The sequence below is a fragment of the Netta rufina genome (assembly GCF_964035555.1).
Source record: "Netta rufina genome assembly, chromosome: 12".
In the NCBI taxonomy this organism is placed as follows: Eukaryota; Metazoa; Chordata; class Aves; order Anseriformes; family Anatidae; genus Netta; species Netta rufina.
Window position 1 is genome coordinate 11,477,633 of NC_140135.1, and position 20,801 is coordinate 11,498,433.

At 50.5% G+C, this 20,801-nt stretch overlaps 1 protein-coding gene across 2 annotated transcripts in view; it reads right to left on the reverse strand.

Annotated features, from left to right (window-relative positions):
• Window positions 1-17,361, reverse strand: part of LOC311213993 (gamma-aminobutyric acid receptor subunit beta-4) — a gene marked incomplete at both ends in the record, with an annotated part of 62,282 nt that extends 44,921 nt beyond the window's left edge. For both annotated transcript variants that reach the window (XM_084294354.1, XM_084294353.1), the window contains 2 exons: window positions 13,547-13,635; window positions 17,282-17,361. In XM_084294354.1, the coding sequence (XP_084150480.1) occupies window positions 13,547-13,635; window positions 17,282-17,361 (169 nt within the window). The remainder of the gene's footprint in view (window positions 1-13,546; window positions 13,636-17,281) is intronic.
• Between the last annotated feature and the right edge of the window lie 3,440 nt (window positions 17,362-20,801).

Sequence of the window (20,801 nt, forward strand, 5' to 3'; positions counted from 1 at the left end):
ATGTAGATTGCAGCTGGTCTCCAGGTGGATCTGGCAGAAAAGAGTTTCTTCTTCCTGACAGGTTTGCTGCCTTTTGCCATGCTTTCTTAGGGACATAGCTTGGCACCTTTTAAGCCACTGAGCCTCTAACACTAAACAAGATTGTGCCTAACCTTGCCAGGCTCGCCATCCATCCCCATCAGGCCAGACACAGGGTAACCCTGGGTGAGGAGGCTAATGAGGATTTCCAACCTGCACCAGTCTGCTCTGCGGGGCAGCCTGGTTTTTCACTCACCCAGTCAGATGGCTGAACTTGCACTACTCATTGAACAAGAGGGAATACTAGTGACTTCCCAAGAGACATGGGAAGGTAGAATAAGCCCTCACCAAGACAGTGACATCAAGGATGGCACACAAGTTTGATGGAACAGCTAAGGGATAATCAAGCTACATATTTTTCTGAGTCATACTATCTCCTGGCCCTGGCAACTCACAAGCCAGGAGGGCTCGACTAGAATATTTCTTGGGCAGATCTTTGGAATATCCAAACACTGAGGAAGTTGAGAACTTCAGTAAGAAACAGGCTTATCTCTAAGCAAGCAAGCAAGCTGACTCTTCAGCAGAGCCAAGAGATGCAGCACATGCAGAGCAGGCAGAACTGACCACTCAAGTACTATCCCATGATGCCCTCTGCAAACATAGGGCTAATGCTGATAAATAACAGCCACAGTTTCACTATGTTGTCTGTCCCTGTAGATGTGAATAAAGAAGATTTTCTCAAGCAAGCTGTACCTGCTTGGGAACCAGTGCTGAGGGATCCTTCTGGAGGAACAATGCTCTCCCAATGCAGATGTAATGCTCGTTCTGCAACTGTTCCAGGGAAAGCAGAGAGCTAAGGAGCACAATCTGCAAAGCACAGTAGATTACCTAATCTATCTCATGGGTATTTTTAATGGATTAGTAGGTATTAGAGTGGTATATTGCAAATATCCCATGAAAATTTGGAAGTGAGAGACAACAATCAACTGGCTGCAAGAACAGTGTAAAGGTTGTCCCAGAGGTATTGAAGGATTACAGAGGAAGCTAAATCAAGGTTGATTTTAAAAGATTGCTGGTAGACAGCTACCCAGGCTAAATAAAAACAAGATCTTAATGTACAGGCTTAAAAATGGAACAAGAAAGTAGACACCAACCCTTACAACATCTGTACTACTGGCGAGCTCAGTTCAGCAAAGCACTTGTACATGCACAGGACTTTCAGTATGAAGAAAAAAACCTGACTTCCCAGAGTTCTTGGTAGAACAGACTGTAGGTCAGTATTCAGGAGACAGACTTTTAAAGCTATTTCACCCTCAGTGATAAAGACAGCCTTCCAAAGCCTTTTGAAGGCTTATCTTTTGCCTGGCTGATATATATTTGCCAATGTTACAGCAAATTGAGGGGAAAAGAAACTGGATATTTGTTCCCATTTACAAACATACACAGCTGTATCACCTTACCTAGTCTGGTAGTTATCAACCTGGCATCACCAGTGGGTCCTGAGCAATCAATTTTCAAAGAATAACCTTACCAAAGCCACCAATTTCCAAATACAATCCATCTCTTGATGTAGGCAATGCCCAGGCCAGACCACAGCAAGTTTACTTTGCAGGGCTGCCACCACCATTGGTTTCTTTGTTAGAGCAGGGCTGTTGCAGATGGTAGATCCACATCCAGCCATCAGGAGGTGAGGACAACACCCTGGTGTGCACCGTGTTGCTAGAGCAAGGATCAGTCACCCACCCTTCACTTCTGGGGACGTTCCTCCATATGTCCTCCAGGGCACACACACAGACCAGATCCCTGGCTTTGCAGTCTACAGAGCAAGTATTTTTTTATTATTATTATTATTTTTGCTTTTATCCCCTTTCCTGCAGAGCTGGGCCTGGGAAAAACAGAGGCACCAAGTGCCCCAGATTTCTTCAGCTCTCAATCCCCATCAAAACTGGTAGCAGGAGTGCAACAGGGCTTCCCAAGCAAGCACACATTGTAGACCAACAGCAGATCAACCCAAGTCAGGCATTTTTCCTCCATCAGCAACATGAACCATCAGACCCACACTGACCTCCACAGATCTCCACCCAAGAAGGCTCGCTCCCTCCTACCTTCACCAGGATCCTGGCACGCCTCTTCCCCTGCAAGTCCTGCCAGCACAGCAGCAGGGCACAGCTCTGCCCACCCAGGAAAGCTATGAAGAACTCAGGAGGAACCCATCCCTTCTGCTTTCTACTCAGGCCCTCAGTGCTCAGGTTTTCTGCATCTCCTCATCACCTCTTGTGTTCCCAGAGCCACCTGACCCCAGCTCAGGCAGGCTGGGAAGCCTTTTACACCCTGCTGCTGCCATTTCCTAGCCCACTGCCATTTCCTTGTCTTTGTAGGACATGCAGACAGGGGCAGAAATTTAGAAAGAATTGCAGAGACATTAAATATTTTGAACTCCACAAGACAGAGCTAGGCATTTATCCACTAGGTCCAAGCCCAGTGCTGGGACATCTGCAACTGCCCAGCAGGTGGGAATTCAAAAATAAATAAAATAAAACAAAAATAAATAAATAAATATTTGGGAAAACCACAGAAGCAGCCACTGCTACCCTCCTGCCCACAGCCAAACAGCCCCCAGGTCCAGAGGTGGTACTATATATGTGGGGCATCCCACCCCACCTTGGCCTATTGGGTGAGGCTTCCAGGTGGCACAAAGGTGAGGCCATTTAGTCCTTTTTCCCCCATACCAGCTGACAACTGGTGAAACTTATCCCACATTGCCCACCAGTCTGCTTCCCATCTCATCAGAGGGCTCAGAGCACAGAGGTGTCCTGCCTCACCTCTTCAGCACTGGGCTTTGCTGGCATGTTACTTGTAAATGTCTGCTTTGTGGAGGAGGCTCTCTTTTGTGATACCCTGGAAATATCTCCCAAACAACTGCAGACCAAGGCTGTACTTGAGTATGTGACCTCTCTGGGAAAACACTTTCATACGTTACCAAATCCCGAGCCATCTAATCCCCTTAGCTGAAAATGAGCCGAACCAAATTAATTTAAATGGGTTAACACAAGCTTCTCTGTTCATATCCAATCTATTACTCCGTCTTGGAAGTCTTTGTAACAACAACAACAACAATATATCTAGACTTATCATTTTTATCAAAGTGACAACTAGAAGGTGTTTTCCTTTTTACCCTGTTTTCAATTTTTAGTGAGTTAGTCACATGTCCTCATCACTGCTTGTGGACGTGTCTTTAAATGATGCCACTATCTCTAATTCCTGGGTTGAATCCAGTTGAAGGAAACACAATGACCAGGTCAGGACACATCAAACTTGTGAAAATAGTGAAATCAGGGCTGGGACATCCCAGGGGAGCAGTGGACAGCCCTGCCATAGCCACCCTGCCATCCCTCCCACAAGGTGATTTCCTGCTGTTGCTGGGCACGGTCCTTCATCCTCCAACACAGCTCAGAGTTGATGGCTGTGGTCCCCATGGGAGAGACAGTCATTCCTTTATCATTACCTCTGTCAAGTCCTTAGTGGATATATACCTTTTCTCAGTGTCCACCTTGTCCTTCCCAATAGGCACTGCTATTAGGGCTTTTGCTAATGCTGCCTTCAGATGCCTCCCCCCACAACCTCTCTGTATCACACACCTGCTCCTTCCCATACCCCTACCTTCCCAAGCATGTGGCTCAGCTCAACAGCAGAGCTCTGGGGTCCTGTAGTGCCCAAGGCTTGTGACAGTCAGGACAATTTACAGTGCAAGTATTGCCAGTGAAAAAAGCAGTGAGTCAGGTCTGAAAATATCATGACATTCACATTAAAATCATGAGCCTGAGTTAGAAATCATGAGAAGCAAAGCACACACACAAACAAGCTTCCCCCTTTCCAAATGTTATATATGGGATTATACGTTTTCATCTCCCAGTTTCTTAATTTCTTAGATGTGTTTCGTTCAGGTTCTGCTTTTTTTTTTTTTTCCCCAGTGTCAAGACAGAAAAAATCTTACTAAATTCAGTGATGACTGAAAATTGCAAGACCATTGTAGGAAGAAGAATTCAGATTTGTACATTGGTCACTTCTGAAAGACTGACCCTCAGGCTGGTGTTTCCATCAGGTAGTGATCAGTTTGCAAAAACGCCCTGGAGATTCAGCAGGACCAGTTCCCAGGCCACCTTTACCCCAGCACCTCTTGTTAAGAGATACGACTAACTGCAATTTGTTCACCAAAATAATTGCTTTCACTCAGGATGCATGGATGAGCGAATCTTGCAGAGCTTTTACATATATATTCATCTCCAGCAATTCATCAACATAATAATCACGCATTATTAACTTGAGTACTCATCAATTTTTTTTCTCTAGCTTCAAATACTAGCAAGGAGCTAGTGTGCAGTAGAGAAGAAAAACATGTAGGGGAACTTGTGATGAATGTTCTATTTTTGCTATGAAAGGAGAATAAGAAGAGAAAATCAGATCATAGTCTACCCTCTCCCTCTCTTCCAAAAATTTCTTGCCAAGCTGAGACCCTTCCCTAGAGGCCAGCAAACTGGGCTCTCCTGCAGACCTGCCACACAGCCTTTCTGCCTAGCAGAGCTTCCTCTCCCCATTTGGAGGAGGTTTCCTTCCTCACCTAACACTGTTCTAGCTGTGAGATCCCACACGTAAATTACCTGGGTGGCCTCTGGTCATGGAGTGAAGCCTCTGATCTTACACTCAGAGCTTTGGAAACCATAATCAAGAGTCTCCTGTGTGTGTGTTCCTTGCTGAATTGCTCAGAGCCACAGTGCCTCCCCTGAAACTGGCCTTTCCCAAAACACAACTTTCCCCAATCTGAAGGAGTTTTCTACGGTGGTCTCACTGAGGCAAAGCTGCCTAAAGAAAGCCCTGCAGCAAGAAATGGGCACTTGTACCCGTTCCCTCCGGGGATTTCACAGGCCACTGCAGTCAAAGGGAAGGTCATGGTTTGGTGACCAAGCAGTGGACCAGAGCACTGACAGCCCTCAGGTGTGTTCTTGTGAATAAATAGCAATAGCAGGAAGCAGAATCTCCCAATTCTATTCCTTGTTCTGCCCCAGGTTTTTCTGTGTCATTCCCAACAGGCTGCCAGCTCCTGGTGTCCACTCGATGTAAAATGGAGCTAGCAGAAGCCCATCAGCCCACCAGTTGTGTGGAAGATTTGTTAGTCAATATTTGTACAGCACAGAGGCCTCGCCGCTGTCACACAGAGCCCATAATACTACCTGAGAACAAATTATATTCATGCATAATCAAAATCACATCCAGCTCAGCCCCGGTTCGAGAATCCTTTTTGGCTGGTGATGATGTCCAGAGCAGAGAGAGCACAGCTTGATTTCCAGAGCCCAGGCTGAGCTGGCAGAGCTGGCAGGTAGAAATATCTTGTTTTGACTGGTAAACTGAGCAAATTTGACATGGAAACCACTGAGGGAGAATAAATATGGAACAACAAGATGTAATTTTTACAGAGGCTCTTTTCCAACCATAACTGTACTCCGAGCCATCCCAGACTTGAACTAAGAGGTCCTGAGGTCTGGGGAGGGAAATTCAAGCCCTGGTAGGTTTGGCTGAGGCTCACCCCTGTCACAAGCACAGACGTCTGTAAGTGCACAATTACTTAACAGCACTATTCCTGCAGGAGTACAAAGAGCGGAAGAAACAGAAAGGAACAGAAAGGGGAGGGAGGGAAGATCAGAGAAGAAAAAGAGTTTTTAGCTCTGACACAGAACCAAGAATAAATGCCCAAATCAGAAGAATAGCCTATAGGAATTGCATGATCAGTGTTCTCCAAACCAGCCTGAAATTCATACCCTGCTCAAAGCAAACAGCAGTGCTCCTACAGCCTGGGAGGAAGGGCTGGCTGAGCAGAGCTTTGTTGCTTTCCATTTAATGGGAACAGGATCAATCACTGGATCAACAGAATACCTGTTTATCTGACAGATCTATTCATGCTATAGGGCTGCACCAACCAGCATTTCTCCCTCTCTCACGTATATGATGTGAATCCCTTTAATGGGCTTTATGCCATCATTAAGCACTTCATTTGTCTTGCCCATGTTTCTAGTGATGTTTTAACAAGTGCATGATATTTCACATGAAATATCAAGATATAAATAGACACTTAACAAACCCCACCAAGGGCTATCTGCAAGAATGAATCTTAGAGTCTTCCACACCAAATGCTGTCACTATGGCTGAAGAACCATATTACATCAGTTCAGCCTGACACTTTAATAGCCTCCTGCCTTTTTTTTTTCTTTGAACCAGACATAGGTGAGAAAACTGACATGCACACGTAGTCTGTGTTTCATGTAAGAGTAAAGCTACAGCTTATCCCTGGTCTTTTACATTTCATGCTCTATGGGTTAAAAATATTTTTCTGCCTAGCTGGGATATTGGGAGTCTTAGGAAATGAACAATGCAGATATGTAAAGCTGCTCTGATGAACAGCTCTAGGGCTGTGGGAATATATTTTGAGTAATCAAAAAGACTTGTACTAATGGGTTTTGCACTCTTTTCACATTTTGCTTGCAGTGACAGTCCCTAGAAGGCAAGTTTACTGGCAGAATAGACTCAGAAATGGTTGAATGTTATGTAGATATTAATCAAGGAGAAAGATGTGCCCAGGTGAGATGGCAAGCATCTTCCAGTCTGGCTATAAACAACAGCCTGCTTTTGATCAGTTAATTAATTAAGAATTATTGGATTTTTTCTGCTAATCAATAACTTGAATACATTTTATTTTGGTAATAAAAAAATCTGAGACTAAGCAAAGAGGCAAAAATCACAGAATAAATGCTTTGCAAAAACAATGTTGACATCTTTCTTTTAGGGAGAGAGATCTCAGAGCCCTCCACCAGCCACAGTGCACTGCCAAGGATGTGCTCCAGCAGCACGGAAAGTGGCTGTGTCAGGGGTGGGAAGGTAGGGAAAGGGGGAAAAGGAGGGAGGAAGGCAACTGAATGCAATAATCCTATGTCAGATTTGTCACAGACAAGAGAATCACCAGCTCCTGTTGCTGTGAAAATATAGTGGCTCTATGGATGACAGCAGGGCTCCATGTCCTTCACTGGTTACCAAACCCAGCAAACAACACTTGGTGCTATCGAGCACTGATCTAGGGCAGGCATCCGGATTGCTCAGACACCCAAATCCAATTTTACTCTGTGCTGAGAGCTGGGGGAACCCACCTTCACTGCTCTCTTTGTCATACCACCCAGAGCTTCCTGTCTCCAAAGGAAGAAAATAAGGATCTCGTGGGGCCACAGAAGGACAAATAAATATGCTCAACACAACATAAAAGAAGTCGCAAGCTCTGTTACACTGGAGGAAGGGACTGCTGTAATATTCTAAAATATTACTGCACCCCCCAAAAAAAACAAAGGGGATAAAATTTAGGTAGAATGATGCCCGCTGCTGCATGGATCTTATGGAGGCAGTTTTTAATTAAACAATCCACAGGATCCTTGTTCATTCCTCTTCCTTGTTCAATAGAGGATGGATTTACTCTAAGGATGACACAGGATTATGTGCCGAAGGACAGCGTTGTCAGTGGGGTCCCTGCCTGATTTGCTGAAGAACCTGATAGCCGTGCAGCGAGTGAGGGGGAGGCCTCCAGGAAAGGCCAGGAGCTGTTTGTGTAGCTGGGTCCTGTTCTCCAAGACTGGATGTGTCCCAGTGGGGAAGTGTAAACACATTCACGCCTGCTCAGTCCTAGGCTTTGCACCAGACTTGCAGATCACTCCAGTTTTTTGTTGTCTCAACCTGTCCTAATCATCTTCTGTGACCACTTCAGCTAGTCCCCACAGTCATGCTCCCAGCCTGGGCTGGTTTTAAATGAGGGGAACATGAAGGAGCAGCTCTATGTATAAAAGGTATCTCTTGGGTCCTCTGGAGAGGCGTGCAGGAGGAAGATGTTGCTGGATCTCACCTCCGGATGCACCCTCACAAGGGGACCAAACACAGAGACAGGGAGCAACCTCAGTTCTGGCTTTTCTGAAGTCCTGAGACTTTACAGCCTCAAAGCCCTTATCACAGTATGTATTTCCTATAAAAAGAGCAAAGTGAAAAAAATAGAAATCCCATCATGTGGCAATGTGTTAACATCCACATATGTCCCAAGAAGGACTGGATCCTTTCATTTCCTGCCACTTCAGCTAATGAAGTAAGACACAACAGCAGGAGGTTGTCATCTTCCTTCTGGATTAGCCCTAGAGAGGATGTGACCCATGGTCTGGAGCCAGAAGTCATGTAAATGGGGGAGGCAGTGGGGGCTGCGCAGCTGCAGCCAGTTTCACTGACCAAGAGCACCCTTTGCTTAGCACCTTTCCCTAGGAAGGAGAGTGGGGCTACTGGTGGCCCTGCTGGCATAGCCACCTTTGCTTTGGCCCTGGGTGGCACAGGGGTTTGCTGACTTCTCCAGACAGCTCTGGCTTCTCCTTCCTTAATTTATTCCCTTTTTCCTTCTGATTTATATATTTACCCCTCTGCTTTCGGACCCAGAGCTGGGTACAGGGAAGGAAGGGGATATTTCCTGTCTAGCCAGGCTTTTGTGCTGGGGTGGAGGTGGTGGGGCTGAGATGCTGGTGCCAGCTGGGTTGGTGGTGGTGCTGGGCACCTGGCTGAGCATGCACCAGGGCCAGCCCTGCTGCCAGCTTCACCCCCCAACATTTTGAAGGAGGAAAAAAAAACAGCACGTATGTGCCTTGGCTTCTTCTCAGAAATGTCTGAATCATTTTGCCTAAAATTTCCCCCTTCCCCTCGGAAAAGTCAAAGCAAGCTAGCTACATGGAAAAAAAAAAAAAAAAAAAAAAAAGCAAAAACCAAACCAAAACAAAAAACCCACAAGCTCAGTGGCCAAGCTGTATACGCAGTGGAAAACAGGGACCTTTTCAGGGAGCCTTAGCGATATGCAACACTGCCAGCCTTGACTACGTAAGGCACCAAATACCCTTCCCTTCCAGTACAGCACCAGTAAGACCAGTTGTTTCCCAGGCACGCAGGGCTGGTGGGGCCAGGGCTTGGGCCCCCGCTGCCTCCTGCTGCAGTCGTGCCAGCCAACACAGCCGCTCCGCTGCCAGCCCCGCTGGTTCCCCAGCCCTGAACCACCGACGGAGCTTCACTGCAACACTTTATGCATCAGCAATCATTTATTTTTACAATTCTGGGCTTCAAGGGATAGCGTTACGCAGACAGTGGCTAAGGATTTCACCGCCAAGTCTGCTGAACTTGGGGCTGGGACCACGAGAGGGTGCAGGAGTGATGGAGCAGAGAGGGGCGAGAGCAGGAGGAGCAAAGCAGGGAGGGCAAGGTATTGCAGCTGAGGAGGGGTTCGTGTCTCAGAGGAGAGTGGTGATACTGGGCCAAAGTGAAGAAAGCTGGAAAGCCAGGTCCCTGCTGCAGAGCAGATGAGGAGCAGAGCACAGGTTCATTTTGATCCCAGACCCCCCACCAAGCTCTAATTCTCCTTAGGGAGGTTTGAATAAAAATGAGCAGGGAGGCTGCTGGACCCACAGGCGTGGAAACACAGGAATTACAGCGTAATCCTGAAGTTTTCCCCATCATGCCCTTTTCACCACACATTTTCAGGCACTGTGCACATCACCCAGGAGAAACACTAGGAACCCTATAATTTCTAGGTGGGCTGGGGGCAAGGAGCAGCGAATATTCTCCCCTTACTTTTTTAGCTAAGATCAGTAAATGATGCTGGGAAGCCATGCAGGGTCCCCTTTCCATCAGCTCCTGGGAAAGACGGAGAGACAAGATCTGCTTGAAACTCTTGCAAAGTTTTGGGCTGGAGATGTTGCACCAACAGAGAGCAGCTGAGTCACTGAGCTCAAGCGGGATCCTCCTGCCAGTCCTTCATTGCCTTCTCTACCCTGGGGCAAGACAGTCTTCATTTACTTTCTCCTTTTTTTTTTTCCTCTTTTTTTTTTTTCTTTCTTTTCTTTTCCTTTTTTTTCCCCCTCCTATGGAACTAACGCTTCTGGAAGCAAGTGCTTAAGAGCATTTACAAGAACCAGGGTGCTGAAAGCTCCCCCTCTCCCCCACCCGTAGCTCTGCAATGCTTCCCAGACCTGATCTGCAGCATCCTCTGCTCTTCCAGTCCTAAATCACGAGCATCCTGCTTGCGGCACCATGGCCTGGCTTGCAACCTACCCATTGCAAGGCAGCAATGCCCCCTGTGCTGCCCATCCCTCGGGCCAGCTGGATCCCACCCACCTGCCCTTTGGTGTCCCAGTGAGGCAGGCTCCCCGTCTCCCCAGCTCATCCTGCCAAAAAACCTCGCTCCCCACCTCTGCCACATTCCTGTAGTACCAGGGCAGAGATCTCCAGCAGATGGTTGGCTGGGTCTTCCTCCTACCCTGCAGATCCCTCCTGTGAACTGGGCATCCCAGTGCCCCACCACAGTCCTGGACAAGCCCCTTAGACCCATGGTGCAGTGACACCCGGCCCTTTGTCCCTGCCCAGCCCCTGAAAACTGGGAGCTGTGGTCACTACATATCCAACCCTGCTGGTGTCCTACATCTCCCGGGACTGGTGTGCTCCTCTGGGGTCTGGGGGACAGTGACTGGGAGGTAAGAGGGGAATGTCCAGGGCTCCATGGGCTAGAAGGATTTATCACCTGTGTCCCAAAGACTCAAGTACCTGCTGGTCCCACAGCATCCACTTCAACAGCACCCTCTTCACTCCACTTCTCCTGGCTTGGGACTCCCTTGGGCTGCCTCTGCTGATCCAGGGAGACTTTCTGGAGGAGGTGTTCCCAGATTTTTGCGTCATCCCTACCTGGCTCCAACTTTCCCCTTTTCTCCCATGTTTCCCCCTGTTCAGCTCAGCTCCCAGGCCCCTGAGAGCCGACCTGCTCCGTGCCCTGATGGGTTTCCAGGGGGTGGGGGAAAGGGGAGGCGAGTGAGTGGCTGACGCTTCTCAGCCACTCAGCTCGGCCCAGAGCTAACGAGGCATCTCAAAATTAAAAAGTGAACTGCAATCCCCAGCAGGCCTGTCCTCCTTTTGGCATTAGTCGGAGTTCTCTTTCTCTCTCAAAAAAAAAAAAATAAAAAAAAAATAAAAGAGGACTGGGGAACTGTGAGTTGCCTTTGGAGCTGTTGAAGCACCGCATCCCGGGGGTTAGTGGGGGTGCTGGGATGAGGAGGGCCCATGGATGGAGACAACAGGGCAAGAAGGTGCTGTTGGGAATCCTTTCTTCCACAGGGAGAGGAAGGGAGCAGCATTCTCTGCTTTGAGGCCGGTGGGCTGATTTCTGCACCCATCTGAGCCTGGCACTGCAGGTGGACCGGGGTCAGATCATGGTTGTGGAGAAGGCAAAGAACCCAGGGTGGGAGAGTGAAAGAGGGGAGCGTGTTTCTCAGTGCCAGCAGGGGAGAGGAGCCACTTTGCTCCAGCCTGCCCACTCCTGCAGGCAGCTGCCTGTCCAGCCAGAGACCTCAGTCACTGGGGGCCAGCCCCAAGACAGCCCCTCTTGTTATCCCTCTGGATTTATCCTGGCAATGGATTTGGCCCCAAATCTCAGGGAACTGGTGAGCTCTGGGGACAGCGATGGTGCGAGGAGACCTCTACTCCTTTTCCAGGAGTGTGCAACGCAAACGATCTGCAGCGTTCAGACACACCTCTCAGCCCATCCTTCCCTTGTTTATAAATGCTGCAGGGGCAATTTTTGTACACAGAAGCTCATCCTCAAGGGCAGAGGGCCAGACACACTGAGAGCTAGGGTGTCCCTGCACACTGAGCACCAGCGGCACGACTGTGGGTGCTGCCAGCAGGGACTTTGCGCTCCTGAGCAGAGGGAAGGCCAAGAGAGGATGAAAGGCAATGGTGAGATGCATACAGGGAAAGAGAGCTACTGCTGTCTTTTCCTTTCTCTGCTTGTCTGAGGAGAATGCAGTTTGTACTTCGGGTATTCACGGTAAAATCATATAAACTGAGATGGTTTCCCCAAACCATCCATCTTACAGCCAGAAATGCAATGCATGCCCAGCCCATGCATTGCACAGACCCGGCAGCATGGCCAGCACCTGGGCTGATGGATGGGGCGATGTGTCCCGGGGTGGGCTGGCTGTCCTGGGGGCATGGGCAGGGTGTGCAGGCTGTGCCAGGACCCCCACAGCTCCCCACAGCACCCTCAGTGCCTCTCTGCTCCGTGCTCCCATGGAGCTGGGTCACCTGCTGTTTTACTGTATTGTAATCACCTCGGCAGCTTACGAGGTGGTTTCCCTTGCAGTTTTTATGTCACCTCTGCAGTTTTCCCCCTCATAAAATGTGACTGCACCAATTCTCGTGACTGGGGCTGGTCAGTTAAGAGGGCATTTTATGTTTTCTGGACAGACCCTTTAAATCAAATCCAGCCATATCCCACATTCAAAGGAGAAGAGGAAGAGGGGGGAATCCAATTTTCTTTCAAGCCCCCCAAAGCCGTATCCCGTGCACTGAGGTGACCACCCAGCTGCCCCACAGAGGAATGGGCATCACCCCCACCCCACAACCCCCACCAGGCCAGGGCCAGCAGCACCTCACACTGCCCTCCTGGCACCAGGGTGACTTCAAAACCTGACGAAATCAGTGGGGATATTCCCCTGCCCCCAGCTGCACAGAGCTTTGGATCAGTCCCTTTGGGATAAAATTCCTTCCTTGCCCACCATTGACCTGGCCCTGGCATCCCCTCAAAATCCCACAAATGAAATCCCTTCCCAGCAGCTGCCTGGAGAACACCTGGCCGTGGCTCATGTCCTCCTGCAGGCTGAAGCTCCCCCAGTTCCACACTCATCCTCCCGAGGAGGAACTCGCATTGCCCAGGAAAAAGCAAGTCTGGGAGGTGAAGCCAGAAGTACTCCAAATCCCCCCACCATGGTAGCTCTCCCCTGCCTGCTTCTCTCCAATAATGGACCTTAGCAGTACCCGGCAGTATGACGATACCCAAGGTTTATTTCATATTTTATTTCCACCAGGGTGGCAAATAACAGGTTATTTTATCCCATATCATTATTGAGGGGGTGCAGCCTGGCAGACTGACTGACAGCCCTGCCAGTGGACACCCCAACCCTCTGCAGGAAAAACAGCCAAAAATTCTGGCATTGGGAGCAGCAGAAGTGGTGGAAGTGTAACCTGTGGTCCTTGATGGAGGTAATATCAGAGCAGAGAAAATCCAGGGCATCTGTCCCAGCCAAAAGTCCCCAGAAACATCCCACCACGGATAATCCCCCATCTGTGTACAGAAACTGTGAATTTGGAATTGTTTTTTTTTTTTCTTTTTTTCTTTTTTCCCCAAAATTCTGCTCTCCAGTGGCTCTCAGCAAGGTTGAACCTGGCCCAAGTGAGTTTGGCTGACCCAAGCACTACGAAGCTCACCACCCAGCATGGGAGCTGGAGGACCTCCACTGGGGAGACCAGGGAGCCAGGGATGGGAAAGGGCAGGGTGGGAGGAGAGGGGTGATGGAGAGGAGGAGGAAAACCAGGAGGCAAGAAGGCAAGGTGAGGCAGGAGGGAGCATGCTGCTGGTCAGTCACAATACCTCCAAAGTCAGGCCTGAGGCGGACGTCATAGCCCTTCAGCAGTTTGTCCACGATCTCTTTCACCACAGAAATATTCCCAGTGGAGGGGCTGAAACAAAAAAGGACAGAGAGGTTGCTCGTCATCCCTTGTGCTCCCAGCCCTGTGGGTGGAGGTCCCAGCCAGGCAGCACCACCTCAGCACCCTTCATGTCCCACAGCATCCCCCAGGACCCCTAGCATGCCCTGCACCCCCCAGGACCCCGCACCCCATGCTGCCTTATGGTGCAGGTCTGTGTCCTGGCCATCCTGCAGGACCCCTGTGTGGGCACTGCTCGCCCTGTGCTGCTGGCCACCAGCCCACCTCGCTGGCCACTTTCTCCTCATTTCACCCAACACAACGTGGAGCAGTCATGCCCCGATGTCCCTGCTGCACACCTGCCCCCAGCACGCAGCCTGCACCAGCACATCCCCATGCAAGCGCTGCTGTCTTGCACGCCCAGCTGTGCCTTCGTGTTCTTGAGGCACGGGAAAAAGCAACGCTCCTCTGGCCGTAGCACACAGATAGTCTTTGGCATGTGAACATTCATTTTCTGCCACTCAGCATCACCATGGCTTCTTAGCAACACGACTCGAGAGGCAGGGAAGGGAAGGAGAGTCCATCTTTCGCTCTGTGTGCCAGTGCCTGGCTTCTGTCCCTCCCAGCCCTCTGACAGCAGGGCAGGGGGCTGCTGCCCTCCCCAGCTCTGCTCCAGCCCCTCCAGCAAGAAGGGGGCTCTCTGTAAAAGCAGCCCACGAGCCAATGCAAAGCTGAAGGTGGGAAACCAGAATGCAGAGGATGCTAAAAATATTGAAGCTATTCAATGCTGCGGGGTATATAGGTTCTCTCATCTGAAACCCAGCCCCTGTGCCAACCTCCATCCCTTGTTTTGCATAAGAATAGGGGCCCTGCCGGTGACAGGCACTGCTCTTTGCAGTCACCCACCAAAACAGCATGTCTCCTTGTCAACACTGCCTCCCACATCCATCCAAGGCAAAAGCAAGGCGCACCATAGCACTACCTCTGCCAGGCAGACCTGCACCTTTCCGGACACCAGGGTTAGTGCTGACACGTCTGTGCATCTGCACACACACAGCCGGGTCTGCACCCTCTGCTGACTCTGCAGGGAATGCACGGGCTCCTGCGTGGGCACGCAAACACGCAGACACAGGAAAGCACCAAATGTCAGGGCTGCAGCTGTGGCAGATGTGCTCGAGCATGTGTGCATGTGCGTGACCACCTCCAGGTCTGCGTGGAGGGGGTTACAGGTGCAGAACCTGCTCTGTCAGGTTAGGTCAGGATGTCCATGCTGGGGTGTGGATGAGATTTGTGCAGGTGCATGTAAAAAGGCTTTTGTGGGTGCCAGAGGCTGGGCTCCCGGGTGGCCAGGCTCCCCATACAGGTGTGGGTGGAGGCAATGGGACCACCAGGGAGTCTGGGCATGCGTTGAGGTTCTGGATGCCCAGGCTGTGGATGTGCAGGGGTTTCTCAGCTGAGCAGTGATGTGCGAATGTGAGGCAGCACACCTCTCAGGCCCAGCTTTGTGCGTGGACAAACTGCTCAGCACTTGTGCTGGGGTTGTGTCTGAGATGCCCTCCCGACTGGGCACCTTACAAAGAGATAGGTCTTGATTGCATCACTTTGTTCACTGAAAAAAGGCTAGAGAGGTGCACACAGGTGGACATTTTCACAGCACAGTGCCTGTACTTGCAAGGTCTGGCTGCACCTGTGGATTTCTATGCAGGTAGGTGAGTTTTTGCACTGTGTTTTTGTGTATGCACTCACTGTGGATTGATAGTGTGCACCAGCATTTATTTATCTCTAGATAGTCACTCCTGGGTACACATTTCCATATTCATAGATTTCCATATTCAGTGTTTCTCAGGGGGGTTTAGACAATTCCCTTCAGCCCCTCACAGGCCACAAGCTCAGAAGCTGTGTTGCCTCTTTCATAGAGGCAAAGAAACCGAGGCAGGGACAGCAAGCAACATGCCAGGGGCCCTGCAGAAAGGGGCAGAGTGGGAAGAGGGAGGCAGGGCTCCTTCCTCCTCCTCAGCTACCAGCTGGCCCTGTGAGGGTATAAGCTGGCATCATGTTTATGGGCAAGGTTTCATGTCTCTCAGTGCTCTTTTTGATCCAAAAAGCCACTTCCCTCCCACTGCACAGGCAAGTTGTGCATTTGCCCAGCTGTGGGCGAGCAGCTGCATGCAAGTGCTATTCCTGGCAAATGTGGGTCTGCATCCGCCGAGGGAGCACGTACATCCAGCCTGTGAACTGAATTTTTGAATACCGTGTCCCTGGCTGAGTGGGTGTGCATGTGCTTTACATACACACGTACACTTGCAGCCAAACAGCCACATACATGCACACCGTGCTGCTGGCGGGGGTGTGTGGGAGTAGCTGGAGGCATGTGCACATGGCAGAGTGGTTTGTCCCCAGGATGTGCAGGGATGTACATGGGGACTACAGGGGACTCTTGGTCCAGGATACAAGCAGATACAAAAGCACATGCAAGGACGTGTCTGAGCACAGGCTACTGATGTGGGCACTGCTCTTTACATGATTGCTTGGACACCGCCTCTAAGCATGCCTGTGTGTGCGTCCGTACCCAGCAGAACCATGCCCAAATGGTGTGGAGAAGGTGGCCATGACTGCGCATGTGCGTGTTTATAACTATGGGAACATAAATCGTATATACAGATCTGCAAGCCTGGGCAGCGACCTGCATATGTGCCTCGGGAGCGCGCTGCTCAGCGTGCGTGGCTGGGCAAGGCAATGCCCCAGCTCCCACCCCAGCAGACTTGGTGCACACAGGTACAAAGGCACCTGCCCACACGCGTGAGAAGGGAGGGTGAGGAGTAGGCAGCGCTGCTCTGGCGTGTGAAGGCGGCAGGTAATTGCCTGTGCCGGAGCAAACAGGTGTGCTCCGTACACCTTGTCCAGGCTGGATGGGTGCCTACGCCTCCGGCTGCTGGGATTGCTCGGAGAGCTCAAGGCATGCAGCAGGAATAGCTGCAGCTTGAGTATGCAGGGAATTAGAGCATTTACATGGCTACACACAGAGCAGGTAACCCGTGTTGTGCTGTCGGCATGTCGTGGTACACATGCGTGTGCACCCCAACAGGCACCGATCAATGCGCACATGCAGGGATGTATCTGAGTGGCTTGCCCCCCCCGGATGATTATGTGGCATGCCATAAATCTGCGTGTAGTCACAGACGTAGGCATCGCCTCCTGTGCACCGCAGAGCCGGGGCTCTGGTAAAGGCACAGCACGCTTGGATGTGAGTGTGGCTGCGTGTGGACCGTGTGCACACACACAGGCATGGCCAAGGCAGCCCTGTGCCCGGCTGCGTATGCACACAGCTCAGTGCCATGCACTCTCTCAGCTTCCATGGACACCATGTTCCCCAGCAAAACAGCTCCTTTTGCCATTTCCCCCCAGGTCAAGCACGGAGGGGGGGGGACGTGCTGCAAGTGGGCTGTGAGGTGGGCTCCGTCTGCAGCGAGCCTGCTCCACATCTCATGTATGAGCATCCCTCCTCCCCCTAAAATGTCACGGATTGGAAAATAACAGCAGCAGGCAGCAGGGAAAGCGATCTGGGGAAAGGACCCCCTCCCCTTTCCCACACGCAGATCGATGGAGAACCCCCCCAAACAAAACAAACAAATCCTGTGTCAGCCCCCCTGCCCCTGCAGGCTGGGATCGCAATCCTTACCTTTGCGCACAGCAGGCGAGACAAAGAGCTGCTAAAGCAGAGACAATTCCACTCAATCTGTCTGCCTGAAATGTCCACATTTCCACAAAGACGAAGGATGAAAAAAAAATCTTTGGAGGGGAGGGGAAAGAAGGATGGATCTCCTGAAATCCCCCTCCAAGAAAAGGGGGGGAGGGAAAGAAAGAAACCAACCCCCCCCAGTTAGTGATTTCCTAGAGAAAGAGAATAATGAGAAAAAATAAAAAATGTGGGGGAAAAATATCCCCCCCCCTCCTTCAGTGCCAGTCAAAGAATTCGTTTCTTCTTCCTTTCAGCATCCTTTCAACAAGAGACATCCTCTGGCAATGGAGAAAATCCCAAGAGAAAGAAAAATAAAATGCCCCAAAATGGGCTTAGCAAAATGTGAAATTGAATCTCACAGGTACGCAGAAGAAGAAGAAAAAAAAAAAAAAAGGAAAAAAAAAAAAAAAAAAGAACTCAACGTCCCCTGAGCACTCCACTTGGATTATTTTTCCTCCTGCTCTTTTGCCATCCGGTTCTGCAGATGTTGCATGGCTCCTGCTACCCACCTTCAGAGAAGAGGAGGAGGAGAAAGAGAGTGGTGTGTGTGTGTGTGCGCGTGTGAGGGGGGAGCTGTGAGTTATCTAGCAACACAATTTTATTCTGGATTTTACCTACCTGCTCCCCCCTCCCTCTATTTTCCAGGGGGGAAGGGGAGGCAAGGCAACCCCACCGTGCTGTTGTTTTATTTTACGGGAAGCTGGGGCTCATCGCTTAGATGGCCTGGGGCTTTTCTGAAAGGGTTAAAAAAGGGGGGAAAAGGGAAAATCAAACGCAACCCGTTAAATGAAGAAATGCATATATGCATGTGTAGAAAATAAATAAATCCCTGTCTGCGGGAAGGGCTGCTCTCCGAGGGAGGACTGGATCTCTCCCTAGTGCTGTTGCCGCAGCTCCTGTGGAGTTTTGCTGCTCATTGCAAAGTCACAAGAGGAGGGGAGGAGAGAGGGAGTTTGGGGATGGGGAGGGGGACTCTCCGGGCAAATTGGGATCCTGACGTCATGGCTGACAGCATTAACCCCTGCTGGCTTGCAGAGGGGAATTTGTGCTCTTTCCTGGGGAGGTGGGAGCAAGGGAGAGGTTAGGAGAGAAAGGTGGGAGCATTTTGGCAGGCAGTGGGATGCTCCTGGACAAGAGTGGCTGAGCTGCAGGAGCTGCTGGGTGCTGGGGTTGTCTAAAATGGTGTGATCAGCAAAGGCTGGGCTTCTTCCTTCAGCCACAGACATAAAGGAGAAGGTGATTTACTGAAAATCCCTCCATGCCCCAGGGCAGAGGGGCCTGGTGGACTCCTGGGGAGCTGGGGAAGATCTAATGAAGCTTCTGGAGTTTCTCCAGGCCAGGGAAGCCCATCTCAGCAGGGATACTCAGCTTTCCCCAGGGACCGCTACATGACAGGTACAACAATGTTTGGGAAAAGGGAGCCTAAACTTCCAGGAATGCTGCTGAGGATCAGCTCCCGGTGCTATAGTTTTGCCTCCTGAAATGGTAACCTTATGGAAACCTTCACAGTTGATCTCCTTGTATCAGCTTCTGATTTTTATCTTTAAAAAGTAACATAATTAAGGAGTTTGACATCTCTAGATCAGGCATGTGGTGACGGATTTCCATGGAGGAATTCTTCCTGGGAAGAGACCCAGCAGCACTGTGGGTGCAGAGCAGAAGCTGCAGCCCCAGGAGGAACCACGCCAGCTCTCCTGTCCACAGGTCTGGGCAGCTGGGAGCAGACCCTCAGAGAGGAGGCTCCCCTCCTCCTGTACCCTGCCGACAGTGGCTGACACCTGTGTGTGGAAGCTCTCCAAGTCCTCTGGGTCAAGAGGGCAGAGCAGATGTGTGGCTGTAGCTGGGCAGGATGAGGCCCAAAAGCCCCTGATGGTGGAAAATGAGCGCTGCTCATCTCCCATCATACCTGTGGCTGGAGGGGTTCACCTTATCTAAGGGGCTCTTCCAAAGCAATAGGAAAATTGCTGCAGAATTTTCCTGCAGATATTTTCCTGCAGAAAAGGAACCAGCCCAGCAGATCTGAGCTGTGCTTGTCCAGGCTCATCCCCAACCCCCAAATCAGACAATTCCACCATTTCCACATGGCAGGTTGTCTCCTTTTTGGTTGCTCATGGCTTATCCAGAGTGCCCAGCCCCGTGCTGCAGGACACAGCCAGCCCTGGCACTGATCCGTGGGGACCCTGTCATGTTCCCCCACGTGCACATGTGCCCCTGGGAGCCCTGAGCCCAACACGAGCAGCCCCAGCTCCTCTTGCTGCCGGCCCTGCACAGTGTGGTATTAACCTCACCGACTGCTGCTGTGGTGCGCAGGTCTCCTGGCAGCAGCATGTTTCTGAAACACTTATTCTGAATTAAGCTGCTGGGTACCAGAGAGAAGCTCCTGGGGGAGCCGAGCAGCATTTGCCTCTCTCTGGGCACCAGAGGCCCCATTTAGCCCCCCTGGGCCGCTCCCCTCCTTCCTTCTGTGGCCCATTAGCACTGCTCCATCCCACCAACTGTGATTGCATGTTACTGGCAAAAAGGTAAGTGGAAAGCAAATGTCAGAGGTATACATGAAGGGGAAAATTATGCTCACAAATGGTGACATTTGTGCTTGCAAGTTCACCCAGTCGGGAGCAGAAACCGTGTCACATGAATTATCTGACCACTCAGCCACAACGTGAAACTTTGGGAAGCCAATTGCTTAGCAGCAAATGCATTCAAAGAAACCATTGTGTGCTCTTGAATAATCTACCTGAAGCCATGTTCACGAATAAATGACTGCTCTGGAATTAGTCACCCATCTCTGCTGAGTCTCATTAGGGCTGATGCGCATTTGATACGTGAAGATGCTCACTGAGGTGTTTGTTTCTCTCCCTCCAGAAGATTGGCAGCCTCAAGCCTCCCCCCAAAACCCCAAGGGCTGTGTCTCCCTCCCCTTCTTCTCTCCAGAGGAAGCCCAGCAGTGTTTCTTTTTTCCTGAAGTTCATATTCTGAATCCAAATAGAGCCATGAGAGGCTGCTGGAGATGACATGCTGTGGCTGTAATCATCCCAAAGAGGCCATGGAGGACTTTGTTCATGGCCTTCTGCTGTCCTCCACTATCAAATCACTCACGTGAACTCCCCCCCTACTTGTTGCTCTGCTGCAAGCTCCACACCGGGACCTCCTTCTCATCCTGTGGCCACCCCTGGCTCCAAGTCACAGGGTCACAGGCAGTGTGACAATGTTGTGCCAAAAGCCTCTATAGATCATGGCAGGTCATGGCTTCCGGTCTACAGCCACCACAGTGCAGTTTGTCCCCCACCTTTTATTTTTTTTTAAATTATTATTATTTTTAATTTTCTCGTTGGTGTTTAATTGTCCAACACTTGCTGCATGTCTGTCCATGTGCCCCCTCCATCTTTGGGTTTGTGCCATGGGAGAGAAATCAGCGCTGCCCTGAGGGGCTGCACAAGTAGTGCAGCAAGGCGGTGCAGTT